The sequence below is a fragment of the Rhineura floridana genome, chromosome 13 (genome assembly GCF_030035675.1).
Source record: "Rhineura floridana isolate rRhiFlo1 chromosome 13, rRhiFlo1.hap2, whole genome shotgun sequence".
NCBI lineage: Eukaryota > Metazoa > Chordata > Lepidosauria > Squamata > Rhineuridae > Rhineura > Rhineura floridana.
The window spans coordinates 39,643,052-39,658,796 of NC_084492.1; the positions used below are offsets into that span (position 1 = coordinate 39,643,052).

The following is a 15,745-nucleotide window of genomic DNA, read 5'->3' on the forward strand; positions in this document are numbered from 1 at the left end:
TCGCCCACTGGACAGCTTCTCCCAGAGGTGATAATAGATAAAGCAACTACTGACGACAGTGTAAGGATGTTTTAAGTAGCATGGGCATGGTGGGTCTACAGAATGGAATCCAAGCTGTCTAAATGCATCTGCATCTTAGAAAAAACAAGCTTTCGTGTTGTAACTATCCAGGCTTTCCAAACTGTGCAACACGGAAAGTAATGGTCCTGCCTTTACCTCCATGTATTTGCAAACACATCCCAAGTCAGGCAATTTAATGTGGCCAAATGTACATTTACTTCATGCAAAGTAAATACTTGTTAAGTGTCCGAGGCCCCTTTCCTCTTACCTCCTCCCAGCTCCTGCCTGTTCCCTCCCCTGAACGCCATCCTGTTCCTCTATTCCCCTTCCCTTTCCCCATCTCCTTCTCATTCCTCCAGTAGATCCTTGCATTTTCCCAATGATCCTCAGCACAGTAAGAGATAAAAGGATGCGTTCCATCACCTTGCAGGTCAAACTGCATTCTTCCATTCCTAGTGCCATGGTAGACTGCGCAAGGCCCTGCCCTCAAGCAGCTGTCATCTCGGCCCAACAGGGTAAGACAGAGAGGGAGGCAACAAATAATGGTTTTACAACAAGAAGAGCACTTCTTTTTAAAATATCATGTAGATCTCCTGTCACAACTTAGAAATAGTTGCTCACTCCAAGTGTAAAAGCACTTTCATTTGGAAACATTCTGGGTAGCACCATAAATTCCTCTAACCCTTTTCTTTCAGGGTAAGGGGTTTATAACCTCTGGTCCTTTAGATGTTGTTGGACTGCGGCTCCTATCATCCAAGACAGTTGGCCTTGCTGGTTGGGTCTGATGGGCATTGGAGCCCAACAACACCTGGAAGGCCATAGGTCCCCCACCCGTTTTACAGTCAGCAAAATCTTCTCCCGGGGCGGGGAGAGATCACCATTGACTTGAATATGGGAAGGGGGTGGGAAAAAAGAGCATGGATCCCTAAGAAAGACTGGAGTGGGGGAGATGTCACCCTCCCAGTAAGAACTCCCAAGGGTCATTGGTGGGGGTGGACCTATGCCCCTGCCACTATTTTGGGGGATACAATGGAGAGCTCCGCTGAGTTGCAAAGGCCAAGGCATAGATCCATGTGAAAAACAGTTGGATTACCCTGGGAAAATAATTCATTGTGATTAAAAGTTAGACCTCTCGATCAAAATAAAAGTTATCTGTATCCCTCCCTTCTCAGGCTCTGTATGTTTCCGCATTCAGCTTGGTTTTATTTCTGGGGGTGGGGGCTGTGTGGTTTCTTTGGACAGCCAAGGCAACAGAGCCACTCCGAAGCTTAGGGTGTCCTTGATTTGCCTCAAGATGCCTTGTTAATGGCATGATCCAACTTGGAAATATATCTTCCCCAAGTTTCCCTGATTCACCTCGTAATTTGGGCTATTCGCAGAGTTGATGCGCACCTCTAGTAAATGTCATATAATGCCACATTTGAGGAAAATGTTTGTAAAACTCACCCATTATGGCTTTATCACATCAGTAATGAATATAAGAATCCAACCCAACCTAAGAGCCATATTGGTTTAGATCCAGAGATACTCTGGCTTTTCCACCTCCCTGTAGTCACCTAAAAGTCTCCTGCTGAAGGATCAGAGGACCTTCTAGAACAATATGGGATGTGTTTGGGGGGGGTCTGCAAGGAGAGATGGATACTGTGTGGCCCACCTGTGTGAACAGATGCACCTTCCACTTGAGGAAAGGATCCTCTGGATCCCACCATTATGTTTTAAGTAGGCATCTTGACATGTGTGAATGTGATAAACAGGTACTTAAAAGGAGTTCAGAGATCCAGAACTGGCTGCAGCTTCCTTGAGTGTATCCTCAATGGTATATCTATACTAGTTGCTGTATAATGTATGCCCTGAGTAAGGTGAAATTTGTGGTTAGAAAAATACAGAAAAAGCTGCTATAGTCTTGTGATTATTAAGGTGCCTGACTTAAAACTTAGTATGTCCCTTAAAACTTATCTCTGCAAACCAATTTTTTCTCAGCTCCAGATCCCCATCTGTAAAATAGGAACAATTTCTTTGTTGCTGTACATCATTTAAAAAGTTCAACGTTATTTCAGAACAATTTTTTGTAATAATGGACACTATACATTGTGTTTGCAGGTGCATAGTGTATTTTATCCCAGTATCCCTGGTTCATGATTGGCATGCTGAAGCTCAGTTAAGTCAGACTTTTGTTGCTGATTAACTGAGATGAAAGTGGCAGGTTGTAAATGAGAGAAATTGGGCATGAACTACATTAGATATTTTATAAGGAGAAACAGTCCTGAATGGAGTGAAGACCTGAAGGAACACTGGTTCACAAATTTAGCGCTGATAAGTGAAAGAATTATTGTTCATGTGTAACTTCTTTTCTTTTCTTTACTGGACCTCTATGTGAAAGCTATCTGGATATGTAATCATAAAGCCAGACATTTTTGACCTCTGGTTCCAGTTCTTCATGCTTCAGTTAACATATAGCTTCTTCCAGTTTCTTTAGGGATAGGAAATCTGTGGCCCTCTAGATGTTGCTGAGACTACAGCTCCCATCATCCCTTACCATTGGCCATGCTGGCTGGACCTCATGGGAGTTGTAATCCAAGGACATCCAGGGGTTGTTCCCCATTGCTGCATTGCTCCATTTGTTAAATGGAGTTTAGAAAAATAATCAGGGAGCCAGTTCAGACATTTGGCCTACATATGCACACCCATCACCATCTGTAAGATATCATCTGTGAGCCAGGTAATTGTCCAATATTCATAATCCTGGCATCACACTGGAGAAGCAGAAAGGCATCAGGCAGTTCACATATGAAAATACCAGACTAACACATGAGCTCATTCATGTGATGGCAAGTGAGAGTGTTCCTGAGATGAGGTTCTGTCTCCTCCTCGTCATGCACATCCATAACATTACATTGTTGTAAACCGCCCAGAGAGCTTCGGCTATGGGGCGGTATACAAATGCAATGAATAAATAAATAAATAAATTGTTGTTTTTTCCACAGACTAATGCAGGCACTTGTCTATCCTGCTGGGAGGAAGGGCGGGATATAAATCTAATAAATCAATCAACAAATAATAACAAATACTAGATTGGTTTTTGGTCAATCCCATCTGTATTTGCACATGTTCACTGATTAAAACTTACAAGATCTGAACAAGGTGGTTCAAGACAGATGCAACTGAAGGTCACTGATTCATAGGGTCGCCATAAGTTGTAATCAACTTGAAGTCAGCAACAACAACAACAACAAACACTGATTACAGGACCAAGCTTTACTGGAAGGGTGCACCCCCTGCCCCCCAGAAAGAACATCACAGCAAAGGCAAGACCAGCCTAGTCCCATCCATGGGCTGGAGAAGGAGCAACTGTGGGGAGATTTGCTTCTTCCTCTGCCCCCAGAACATTGAGGTCCACTACTCCCTGCGCTGAGAGTAGAAGCATGGTTTGGCATCTGTGCCCAGTTCAGTGGACTACTGATTGTGGGTTTGTAGTATAACAATATATTGTAAATTGCCTTGATAATAATTGGATAGGAAGGTGGAATAAAAATCTTTAAAAAATATATTATTTATTTATTGGACATATTAATGTTCAAGGAGCATCAGTCGCAGCACCCTGCCCTATGATATGTACACACAGTGCGCACACAGTTAAATAAAGGTGTTTCCTTCTACCTTATGGGGCACACCATGGGTAAACATGATGCATTCACTCATTGCATAATATGTGAAGGAACTCTGAGGCTTCATGCAAACTGTCCTGTAGCAAAATGCTTCTCAGGCCACAAAAGCAAGAGCCTTCCACGGGTTCCCAATTCTCTATGTTTCAAGGCAATTTGCATTTCTTGAGAGAGCTACCACTTCTGACACCAGTGTTACCCACACCGCAATCTCTGAGCAGCACAAGACTTATTTATTTTATTTATTATTTGATTTATATCCCGCCCTTCCTCCCAGCAGGAGCCCAGGGCAGCAAACAGAAACACCAAAAACACCCCAAAACAAGACTTCCATGGGTGCCAGCACTTACCCTAGGCTTGATTTCCTTGGAAAGAAGGCCAGCAAAGACTGTGGTGTCTTATAGGAAATATGGTTTTTATTTGTACATATATACAATCTGAGGGTAACATGGAGGGGTTTCCAGCATGAACAGTTCAACAGATCTTGCTTTTCCATCTGGGTTGTAGAGGGGCACCCCAAAGCCACATGTCTTCCTAGTTCCCAGCTTCCCCAGACCAGACTAATTCTAACACAGACACACAAACTACTTCCTTTGGGGGGGAGGCATCTCTCCTGAAAGAGTTCTTACGGCCCACTTAGCTCTCCTGGCCAATCGAGCCTTACACTTGTTAATGAGGGCACTTGATGCATTTCACTGAATCTATTCTTATGAATGGAACTAGTCTGACCCAGAGCTTGGAAAAGTTACTTTTTTAAACTACAACTCCCATCAGCCCCAGCCAGCGTGGCCACTGGATTGGGCTGATGGGAGTTGTAGTCCAAAAAAGTAACTTTTCCAAGCTCTGGTCTGACCAGTAGAGCAGGCTTCTACCTTTGGACCGGACTGGACTGCCTTCAAGTCGATTCCAACTTATGGTGGCCCTATGAATAGGGTTTTCCTTCTTTGCAGATCGCAAATCAGAAGCTGGAAAGGGGATCAATAGAAATCATTTCTCTCAGCCTCCAAATCTCAATCAGCTACCATCACCCCCATTTCTAAGCACAGCACCTTACTGTCAGGACTCCCAGTTCTCAGATGGGTGGATCTGCCTCCTTCTTTCTACCTTCCTTTTGTGGTGATGACCACCAAGGAAGTTATCAGAAGGCTGTGCCCTTCTAACCTGCCCATCTTCGCACTTCATGTGCTTGCCTGGTCCTTTAAAACTGTGGCTTAATTCAGCCCACACACACATACACAGAGCTAACCAGCTGAACTTCTGTTTGCTCATTAATGTCTCCCTCACCAGGAAGGCATTGTGATCGGAGGAATTAGCAGAGTCTAGTTGGGTTGGTGCTTCTCTGCAAAACTGAGTTTTAATGGAACAGTCTGTAGGTATGTGCTGTTAAATACGATGGTTGCTTTGCTGTGTTCAATATTACCCACAAATACTTTTTTTAATTAACTGCTGTGTTAATTATAGGCCTTATAGGCCCCTTCCAACTCTACTATTCTATGATTCTATGATTCAGCTGACCCCAGAAGACCTTACCAACTGGTTTATGTTGGTATAGTTTAGTATAGAAAAGTGTTGCAATGCTGGACTCTCAGATCATCTTATGTTTTATTGGGCCAATTTCTCTAGGCAAACCTGAGTTATGCAGAGTTGTTAACTGTCTGTAATCCTAGGCCAGATGTTATTTTAATAGTGCCCTGGGCCAACAGTACTTCTGAACCTTTGCTTTACATGTAAGATAGTAAATGGGTTACTTACTTATTCTGCCTGACAAAGGACTTTTTTGGCTGGCTTGTTCTAATTCTTCATTTTCATATGCCTGTATTTTCCTGTTCTTTGAAAACCTTCCAACTATTAATATTCTGGTGCCATCAGTAAACTATTGATTATTATACTTGTTTTTTATGGTTAGAATTCAGAACCCCACCTTCCCTCCCGAGGGAGCCCAGGGCAGCAAACAGAACAACAAAACAATACAATAATGATAATACAAAATCTAAAGACTAACCACAAGTGCTCTAAGAGATTTTCCCAAATCTCACATGTACCCTCTACTGTCGGGCGTTCTTGTTTTCTGTAATTAGTAAGACTGGGTCTGAATCTCTTAAGGCAGGACCAGATAACCTCTCTGGCCTTCAGGCCTCTCTGTCTCTAGTCCCCCCCCCTCACCTGCACTGCTCTGTGCCCTCCCTGAGGAGTGCTTTTCCCTGGCTAGAAGGTGTCCTTGAACTGTGTTCACGCCTCTTGTTTCTGTGGATGGAGGGATGTGGGAGGGGTGTAGAAATTTGACTTTTGCATTGCTGGAATGCAACTTACATCCCATTTCCTCCTCCTCTTTCCCCTCTGGCTCTGCTCTCTGTTGGCATGTGGCCCTTCCACGGTTGCCTGCAAGAGAATGCATCCCTCTGGCTGGAAAAGTTTCCCCATCTCACACCTAACTGCAAGGTGTAGTCATCCAGAGTATGGAGGGGGTAGACCCTTTACTTTTTTAGGAGCAGCGTCCCTACATACAAGCCAGTCAGCATGAAAGCTGAGCGTGTTACTCACTGAGAACAGTCTTCTCACTTGGGTAACAACACACTTCCTTATACTTTGGGGCTTATTTAAACCACGTATAAGCATACTTGTGCTTCAGAGCATAAGCAGGGTGTTTTTCTGCTTCAAAAGGTCATAGGGTCTCCTTTTGCTGGCGGTAGTCATGCAGAGGTCAGACAGCCATCTGTTAGAGATGCTGTGGATGCTTCCTGTATTCCAGGTCCTGCATGAAGCAGCAGGTTGGCTTAGATGACCTCACAAGATCCCTTCCAGCTTTATGATTCTCCTGAGTTGCTGCAGCCAGCTCCCACACATCTGGGCCTAGGAGTGGCCTCCAGGGTTAGGAAGGTGTTTTTCTTTCCCCCCAGGCAGAGTTGAGCCTTGGCATTCCCCCTTTCTAGAGATGGATTGGATTATCCATTGTCTCTTGGGGCTGACTTCACACTCCCAGCCCTGTGCATGTCTAAAGTGATTCCTGATTGGAAAACTGGTGAGGATGAACAGGGTTTTCTGGAGACAACCAGCATGGTGAAGTGGTTAGAATGTTGGACTAGGACCCAGGAGAGCCCGGTTCAAGTGCCTACTCAGCTAACCTACCTCACAGGGTTGTTGTGGGATAAAATGGAGGAAGAGGAGATACATGTACACCATGTTGAGCTCTTTTATTTATTTTTATTAATTATTTTATTTATTATACTTGTATACCGCCCCATAGCCAAAGCTCTCTGGGCAGTTTACAGTAACTAAAAACATTAAAACAGATACAGTTCAAACATATTTTAAAAACAATTTAAAATACAATTTAAAATTTAAAACAATATAAAACACGTGCTAAATGCCTGGGAGAAGAGGAAAGTCTTGACCTGGCACCGAAAAGATAACAGTGTTGGCGCCAGGCACACCTCGTCAGGGAGATCATTCCATAATTTGGGGGCCACCACTGAGAAGGCCCTCTCCCTTGTTGCCATCCTCCAAGCTTCCCTTGGAGTAGGCACCCGGAGGAGGGCCTTTGATCTTGAACGTAGTATATGGGTGGGTTTGTATCGGGAGAGGCGTTCCATCAGGTATTGTGGTCTCAAGCCGTGTAAGGCTTTATAGGTCAATACCAGCACCTTGAATCAAGCTCAGAAACATACAGGCAGCCAGTGCAAGCAGGCCAGAATCAGTTTTATATGTTCAGACCGTCTGGTCCCTGGTACCAATCTGGCCGCTGCATTTTGCACAAGCTGCAGTTTCCGAACCGTCTTCAAAGGCAGCCCCACGTAGAGTGCATTGCAGTAATCTAATTTGGAGGTTACCAGAGCATGGACAACTGAAGCCAGGTTATCCCTGTCCAGATAGGGACATAGTTGGGCCACCAACTTTGGAGGAGAGGTGGGACATAAACATAATAATAAATAAAAATATTTAAGAGTAGCCCTGCTAGATCTCACAAAAAATCCACCTAATCCAGTCACCTGCTTCCTATAGTGACTAGTTGAATTTGGGGGGGAGGTCACTGATATAGCACACTGGGGAGGAAAGCCTGGCTGGGAGTCCAGAGTCTGTGAGTTCAAATCCCCGCTTGTGTCTCCTGGGTGTCAAGGGCCAGCTAAAGATCACCCCCACAGGAAGTGGCTCAGGGGTTACATGCCCTGCCACCTGTGCAGCTGTGAGCAATCTACATAGTCCCAAGGAGCCCAGTTGCCCCCCAACGGGCAGTTACGGACAAGGAAGGGGCTGGCTTGCGCAGCTGTGGCAAGCTGAGCAGGCCCTAGCCAGCTGGGGAGAACTAGCCTCAGAGGGAGGCAATGGTAAACTCCCTCTGAATACCGCTTACCATGGAAACCCTATTCATAGGGTAGCCATAAGTCGGGATTGACTTGAAGGTAGTCCATTTCCATTTTCACAGGGAGGACATGAGGGCAACAAACAACATGCACAGGAGCAAAGCCTCGGCATGGAAATTCCTGCATGAACTTGTCCCATTTAATTCCCTTCTAAGGAATTTAATTTCTTCCAAAGCTAGTGGCCCTCATTGTGTCTTGTGGCAGTTTCTTGTAGTAATTACATGTGTAAGAAATTCACTCTGCATGTGCTCCGAGGCACTCTGTATTATGCTGACTATTTCAGGACTGGCATGGAAATCCAGGTCCAGAGTCCGCCCTTCCTGCCTCCATCCTTGCAAGAATGGCGGAGATGTCAAAATTAACGGAAAGCATTCCTCTGAGAGAAGGTAGATCCTAGCTAGAGGCTGTGGTAGTGGACGGAAAAAGTGGCCTCCCTCTTATGATCTGTCGCCTTCTAAGATCTAATTTGGATATGTATCATTCCAAGGGCGATACCTTTATCAGGCCAACCAAAATGTCGAAGAATAGTCTGCAAGCTTTCGAGCTCTCCAGAACTCTTCATCAGTCTAGATTCTGACATTTTTCTGACCGGCGGACACGTCATTACTCAGGATGGAGCATGGAGGCTTCCCTCCCCCTCCTCCTATGATGTGAATGAATATTCTCCATGTATTTATGGGCTCGCCATAGAAAGGGTGTGTGTTCTTTTTCAGTCGCTCTCTGCACGCGCTCAGAGGCGCTGCGGTGAAGTCCCGGGTCAGGGCTGAGGCTAGGCGGCGCTGGGCCTCCGCAGTGGCGCCCCTGGAGGGCGGAGCCGCTCCTCTCCGCACCTTCCGCCCGCCCTTGGCCTCTCCATAGGCTGCGGCTGCGGGTTTGCCTCCTCGCCGCGCTGGGCTGGGCGGAGGACAAAGCACCGACGCTGCGGCCAGTCCGACTCAGCCCTCCCCTTCTTCCTCCTCCTCCTCCTCCTCCTCAGGCTGCCCAGCAGCGCCGCTGTTATGGCAACCGGCCCGCCTCGCCGGAGAAGCCGATGATGGAGCAGCGGCCATGGCCCGAGCGGCGGCGGGAGCGGCAGGCAGCGGCGGGAGCGGCGCCCCGGCCCCGGCGGCGGTGGCAGAAGCAGCAGCAGCCGCCGCCGTGGCGGAGGAGGCGGGCGAGCGGCCGTCGGGGGAGCCGGCGGAGCTGTCCCTGGAGGAGGTGCTGAAGGCGTACGAGCAGCCCATCAACGAGGAGCAGGCCTGGGCCGTCTGCTTCCAGTGCTGCCGCGGGCTGCTCCAGCCGGGCCCCGCCGTCGAGGCCGAGCAGCGGCAGCAGGGGGGGCGGCAGCGGCGCTGGGGGCCGGCCGGGCGCATCCGCGAAACCGCCGACATCCGCCTGCACAAGGACGGCACCGTCTCCGCCCGCGGCGAGTACGGCGTGGCCGGTGAGTGGCGCGGGGGGGCGGGCAGGCGCCCTTCCTTCTCAGACCTCCGTCCCCGGGACAGGGCGGGGGAGCCCCTTTGGCCATCCCCGTCTGGCCGCTTTCGGGGGGGGGGCGCCAAGGAAAAGGCTTCAGGGACCGAGGAGCTTTGGAGAAGCTGCGGCGAAGCGCTTGCCCCCCCCCCGGCGGCTCTTCAGCCCGCAGGGTTTGCGGGGGCGGGGGAAAAGAGATTTTAACTAAGAGCTAAGCGCCCCGTGGGCGGCAGGGGGGGCTGCTGAAAACCCTCCTCCCCACCGGGCTCCCCCAGGGATCGCTGCTGGCACCTGCCGGCCCGTGGGGCGGGTAGTGGACAGGTGTATCTGAGCTCGTCCTTTAACTGGGAGGGGGAGTCCTGTCGAGACCCGGGGACTGAACTGCAAGGCTAGTGCCCCCTCGCCCCCCCCCGCTGCCTCACACTTTATTTCCCCCCAAATTTCCTTCAAAATAAAAAGTGCTTCTTTTCAATCGTCTCTAAGGTACCAATAAAGCCCTCCAGGTTCATCTGAGCAGGAAACAAATGAACGTTGAAATACCTGGGGGAGGAGCTTTTTGGAGGGGGGGGGCTCGATGTTATGGTAAGGTTTCTTCTCCTTCCTGAGCTTGAGAGAGGCTCAAGAAGTAACAAAAGTGCTTAGGTGGGAAGCCAAGTCTTGCTTGAGCCGTATAAGGGGTTTGGAAAGACCCTGCCTCTGAATAATGAACACAAAACCTGGACTTCTTGTTTCTGAAGGATTCTGATGGTTTGGGGTAAAAAATTCTAACGACTTGACTAGTTCTGAACTTCTCAAGGACGTAACTAGAGATGAATTGTGGCAGGGGCAGACATTAAAGCCTTTTCTTGGGAGAACAGCGTGCAAATAATGAATAATGGGAAGAGTTTATTCCCAGGCAGACAAGGAATGGTAAAGACACCAGTCAGCCAGCTGCGATGGCTTTTGAGGAGGTGCTGTTTTGTAGGAGTTGGTCTTTGCTTTTGGGCCTTCTGTCTCTACCCCCCTTGTGTAACGGGCAGAACTTAATTCTTTGGAAAGCAAGTTAGGAAAGCGCAGAAGAATTAATTCAGGCTATGTCAGTTGACGGCTGTGTGGACTACATTAAAGTTCTGTCCTCATCTGTGAATCAAACAATATGTGTGTGCCTGGTTCTCACTTCCAGGTGCAATGCACTTAAGCTGCAGGAAGGTTCACAGGCTTTAAAAACAAACCAGCCTTCAAATGGAAGAATGGGTAATTCTGAGATAGAGTGTTTTAACAGTCAATCTGGCTTCCTAGGGGACTCTGGGAATTGTAGCTCTGGCAGGAGAACAGAGGTCTCCTAACTCTCTGCACCTTTAACAAACTACAGTTCCCAGGATTTGGGGGGGGCGGAGCCATGATTTTTAAAGTGTGTTATACTGCTTTAAGTTTATGGTGCAGATTCAGTTGCCGGTCTGCTCGGCTCTCATACATGGCATTGGGGAGGAAGGTACAATCTTATCTATCTTAAGCACCAAAATGTCTTGGGACAGCCTGGAGAATTGCTGTAAAAGAACAGTTTCTTTTTGTTTGAGTTTTAACATTGTTTTATTTGGAAATCAACACCATACCTATCATAATAACATATCTTAATGTAGTTGCGTACTAACAAATCCTTATCCAAATAATATATATTTAGCCAGTTAACTGCTATTTGTCTAATATAATTTCATACTTTCCCAGTTATTTATTTATTATTGGATTTATATCCTGCCCTTCCTCCCAGTAGGAGCCCAGGGCAGAGTTAAAATGATAATAGCAAAGAACAGTTTCTTATAGTAAATTACTGACTTCTTTAAAGTAAACCTTTTGTCTGCTCCACACCCCACTTTCCTGCTCTCACGCAAGTCCAAAGGCTAAACTTCCCTTTGCCCCAGTGAGCTGGGTGGGGATCCTGGACTGTAGTAAGTACTGGATTATCTTTAGCGGGTGAGCAAAGAGATCAAAGTATCTCGCAAGGATACACTTCATATCCTTGGTATGCTTATGACAGGTGTAATTGCGCCAACTGCCAACATAGATATGGTGCAATTTGCTGAGTGTTCTCATGTGCCACCCCATAAACCCAAGCCATTTACTGCTGCAGTTATGCTGCCTGCCTTCACAGCTCTGCACCTGTCTGCAACGCAGATGCAGATATTTAACAGCTATCGGTTCTGTCTTATTATCTTTCTTGTGCACAGGGAAGTGGTATGAGCCCAACAGGTGAAGCAGCAAGAGGTGGTGAGCCAAGCCCTGTAAGGCATCGTGGGGGGTGGCAATGCTGGGGTGCTCAGCACCTCACATAATCGATCACATGGCAGGAGATGAGGGACTTGTGCATGGAGTTAATGCAAAGTTGTTCTCTTTGTGGATTCTGTGGAATGCAGCAGAGGAGATGTTCTTGCCAACGATGTGTACACACATGCACACACTTTAATTTAAGCTCTTGCCAATATCTCAAGGTCTGGGGCAGGTAGGAATAGCTATAGAAATTTTATCTGGGAAGCTGTTGATGCATTATGTATCTATTAAATTTGCTAGTTGCTTTTCTCCACAAATACTGTATGTGCAGTCAAAGTGACTTACAGTTAATGAAAAATTAAAATTAAAAAGATATAAAAAGTTAGAAACAAAACAGTACATCTGCAATGGAGCAACCCTTCTTAGGAAGGTGACACAACAGAAACCCTCCCAAAGCCTTCCAGAGCTAAGAACCAAATGCCTGAGAGAAGAGAAATGTTTTTGCCTGGTGCCTAAAGATGGATAATAATGGCGCCAGGCATGCGTCCCTGAGGAGAGCGTTCCAGAAACAAGGGGCCGCCACTGAGAAGGCCCGTTCTTGTGTTGCCACTCTCCGCACCTCCTTCGGAGGGAGCACATGAAGAAGGGCCTCCAGTGCCGAGCACAGGGGCTGGGTTGGTACATAAAGGGAGACGTGGTTCTTGAGCTATTGTGGTCCTGAGCAGTGCAAGGCTTTATGGGCCAAAACTTGCACTTTGGATTGAGACCAGAAACTAATTGGTAGCCAGTGCAGTTGCACAGAATTGGTGTTATGTTCTCAAACCATCTTGCTTTGATTTGGATTCCTGCATTGCGCAGGGGGTTGGACTTAATGGTCTTATAGGCATCTTCCAACTCTACTATTCAGTGATTCTATGTACCGGTGAGCAGTCTGGTTGCTGAATTTTGCATCAGCTGCAGTTACCAAACTGTCTTCAAAGTTAGCCCCGTGTGTAACGTATTGCAGTAATCTATTTTAGAAGTTACCGGAGTGTAGACAACAGAAGTCAGGCCTTCCCTGTCCAGATAGGGTTGTAGCTGGGCCACCAGCCAAAGCAGATAGAAGGCACTCCTCGCCACTGAGGCCGCTTGAGCCTCAAGTGACAATAGTGGATCCAGAAGTACTCCCAAGCTACGTACCTGCTCCTTCAAAAGGAGTGTGACCCCATCCAGAGCAGCCCACAACCCCTCCATCTGGTCTAGGGAACCACCCACCAACAGTGCCTCGGTCTTGTCTGGATTCAGCTTCGGTTTATTGGTTCTCATCTGGTCCATTACCAAGGCAAGACATTGGTCTGGCACATCTATTGCCACACCTGGAGAAGTAAAGTAATGACACCTGTGTGTCATTAACATATTGCTGACAACTTACTCCAGATCTCCAGATGACCCCACTCAACAGTTTCATGTAGATGTTAAATAGCATGGGAGATAAAACCGAGCCCCATGGAACCCCACATTGGAAGCTGTTGAAAGGGTGGTTGGGGTTCAAAAAGGTAAAACTATAATAATAATAATAATTTTAATTTATAAGTCGCCTATCTGGCCAATGGCCACTCTAGGCGACGTACAACTCAATTAAAATACATCATAATAAATACAGTACAACAATAAAACAGTAAAACAGTGACAGTTCAGAGTAGCAGGCAATTAGTCAAAAAGATTAACCCTCCCCGGAAGTCCCGAAGGCCTGTCTGAAAAGCCAGGTCTTCAAGGCCTGGCGGAATACATTCAGGGAAGGGGCATGGCGAAGATCGAATGGGAGGGAGTTCCAGAGAGTGGGGGCCGCCACTGAGAAGGCCCTCTCTCTAGTCCCCACCAGCCTAGCTGTTTTAGTTGGTGGGACTGAGAGAAGGCCCTGTGTGGCTGATCTTGTCGGGCGGCATAATTGGTGGCGTTGGAGGCGCTCCATCAGATAAACTGGGCCGAGACCAGTAACTGAAAGCATTTAAAACACCACAATATAAAAGTGATAAGAGGAATTAAACAGGAAGCAGCATGAAAGCAACGTACTGTGGGATTGAAAAGCCTAGGAAAATGAAAAGGGCTTTGACCAGTCCTCAAATGACACCAGGGTAGCCTGTGGGCAGCATTCAGGGTGCCACCACTGAGTAGGCTCTTTCCCCTGCAGCTGGTTGCCACAGTTTGGATGGCAAGGACAGCCGAAGTTGAACATCTTAAGGTGGGGGTAGTCAATGTGGTATCTTCCTAGATATTGCATACCTACAATTCTGTCACCCCTTCCATTGGCCATGTTGGCTGGGTTGATGGAGTCCACAACATCTGGAGGGTAGCCCACTGGCTATCCCTTTCGTCGAGCAAGGTTAGGTAACCTGTGGCCTTCCAGATGCTGTTGGACTTCAACTCCAAGCAGCCAGCATGACCAATGGTCATGGACAAGGGAGCTGTAGTCCAACGACATCTGGAGGACCACAGGCTCCCCATTTCTGTCTTAGAGTTTGGGCAGGCAAATGTGGAGATGAGGAGATCTTCAGTCACCCTGGTCCCAAGCCTTGAAGGGCTTGTAAGGTCAGACCCAGTGCCTTGAATGGAGCCTCAACATGAATGGGGAGTCAGTGCAGGTGGCTAATCACAGGCATAATGTGATCACAATACCCATTCCCAGTTAAAAGCCTTGCAATGGTATTTTGCAGTTTCTGAACCATCTCAAAAGGCAGTTCCATGCATAACACATTACAGGATATTATATCTGCAGCTTAGAGACCAGAGTTAGCCTAAGTCCAGAGCTGTCTTCCTTCCTTAAAACTCTAGGGCAGCCTTGCCCAACTTGGTGGCACCCTCTAAATGTTTTGGACTACAACTCCCATCATCCTTGACCATTGGCTAGGCTGGCTGGGGCTGATGGCAGCTGTAGTCCAAAAGTCTGGAAGGCACCAGTTTAGCAACAGCTGATGTCAGGTGTACAACTGAAACAAATTAAGGAAGTGACACGCATGCACCACAAGTCTCATTTGGCTTTTCTTTCAGGTGCTTATCTGCCCCAAGGAAATATTTGCACCCTCTGCCTAGTTCAAAGAAGCTGAAGGACTTGAGGGTTCTGGGCAGGTTGACACAGTGCCACGTTTGCTGTCAGACACAGATTTCTACTTGAAGTTGACAAAACGAAGGTGGTTCCTTCTCTTCAAACAGTTACTACCCTTTCCCTCAGCCATGTCAGCTATTCTTTATATTGTTGAAGAATGTGTCCTGAAGTCAGGCACTAGCTATTGGGCAGTGAGTGACGTCCATTTGGTCATCTGCAGTTCATGTATCATTAATCTGGTTTTACTCTCAGTCCATAATCGGGGAATAATAATAATAATAATAATAATAATGCAGATGCTTCAGCACCCTTGTGGCTTGACTTGTGGTCAAGAGCTGCAGCCACATCACAGAATCCTAGAACAGTAGAGATGGAAGGGGCCCTATAAGGCCATCCGGTCCAACCCCCTGCTCAGTGTAGGAATCCAAGCTAAAGCATTCCTGACAAGTGGCTGTCCAGCTGCCTCTCGAATGCCTCCAGTGCTGGAGAGCCCACCACCTCCATAGCTCATTGTACTGTGCAACACTTGCTACAGAGGCAGCATTCATGGCTTGTGCATGGTGGCAGCAGGTGACACTAGGGGCTTCTTTATATTTGCCTGAGCCTTTCAGCCCATACTGCCCCCAGGAGGGACGCTGCAGAGCCGGGGTTGACCCCAAATTTGGACTGCAAGGCTGTTCTTCCCCAAACCAGACCCACCTGCCCCAAACCTGACCTCAAATGTGACATCAGGTGTGTTGCAGGTGAGGACATAGCTCCAAAGGAACAATTAGGAGTTTAAAGTGAGCTCCTGATGGCTTTAAAAGAGGATTGGACAAATTCACAGAGGAGGAGGCTATCAATGGCTATGGTCTGCCTCCATGGTTGGAGGCAGCGTGCCTTGTGAG

At 47.4% G+C, this 15,745-nt stretch overlaps 1 protein-coding gene across 5 annotated transcripts in view; it reads left to right on the forward strand.

The window, feature by feature from the left end:
- The first annotated feature begins 4,964 nt into the window (after nt 1-4,964).
- The window catches only part of SPIRE2 (spire type actin nucleation factor 2), a 45,979-nt gene continuing 35,198 nt past the window's right edge, over nt 4,965-15,745 (forward strand). For 3 of the 5 annotated variants that reach the window (XM_061594595.1, XM_061594596.1, XM_061594598.1), the window contains exons 1-3: nt 4,965-5,095; nt 8,364-8,466; nt 9,057-9,503. In XM_061594595.1, coding sequence (XP_061450579.1) covers nt 8,421-8,466; nt 9,057-9,503 — 493 coding nt within the window. In that variant the 5' untranslated portion in view covers nt 4,965-5,095; nt 8,364-8,420. The remainder of the gene's footprint in view (nt 5,096-8,363; nt 8,467-9,056; nt 9,504-15,745) is intronic. The other 2 variants (XM_061594597.1, XM_061594599.1) reach the window with 2 other exon arrangements.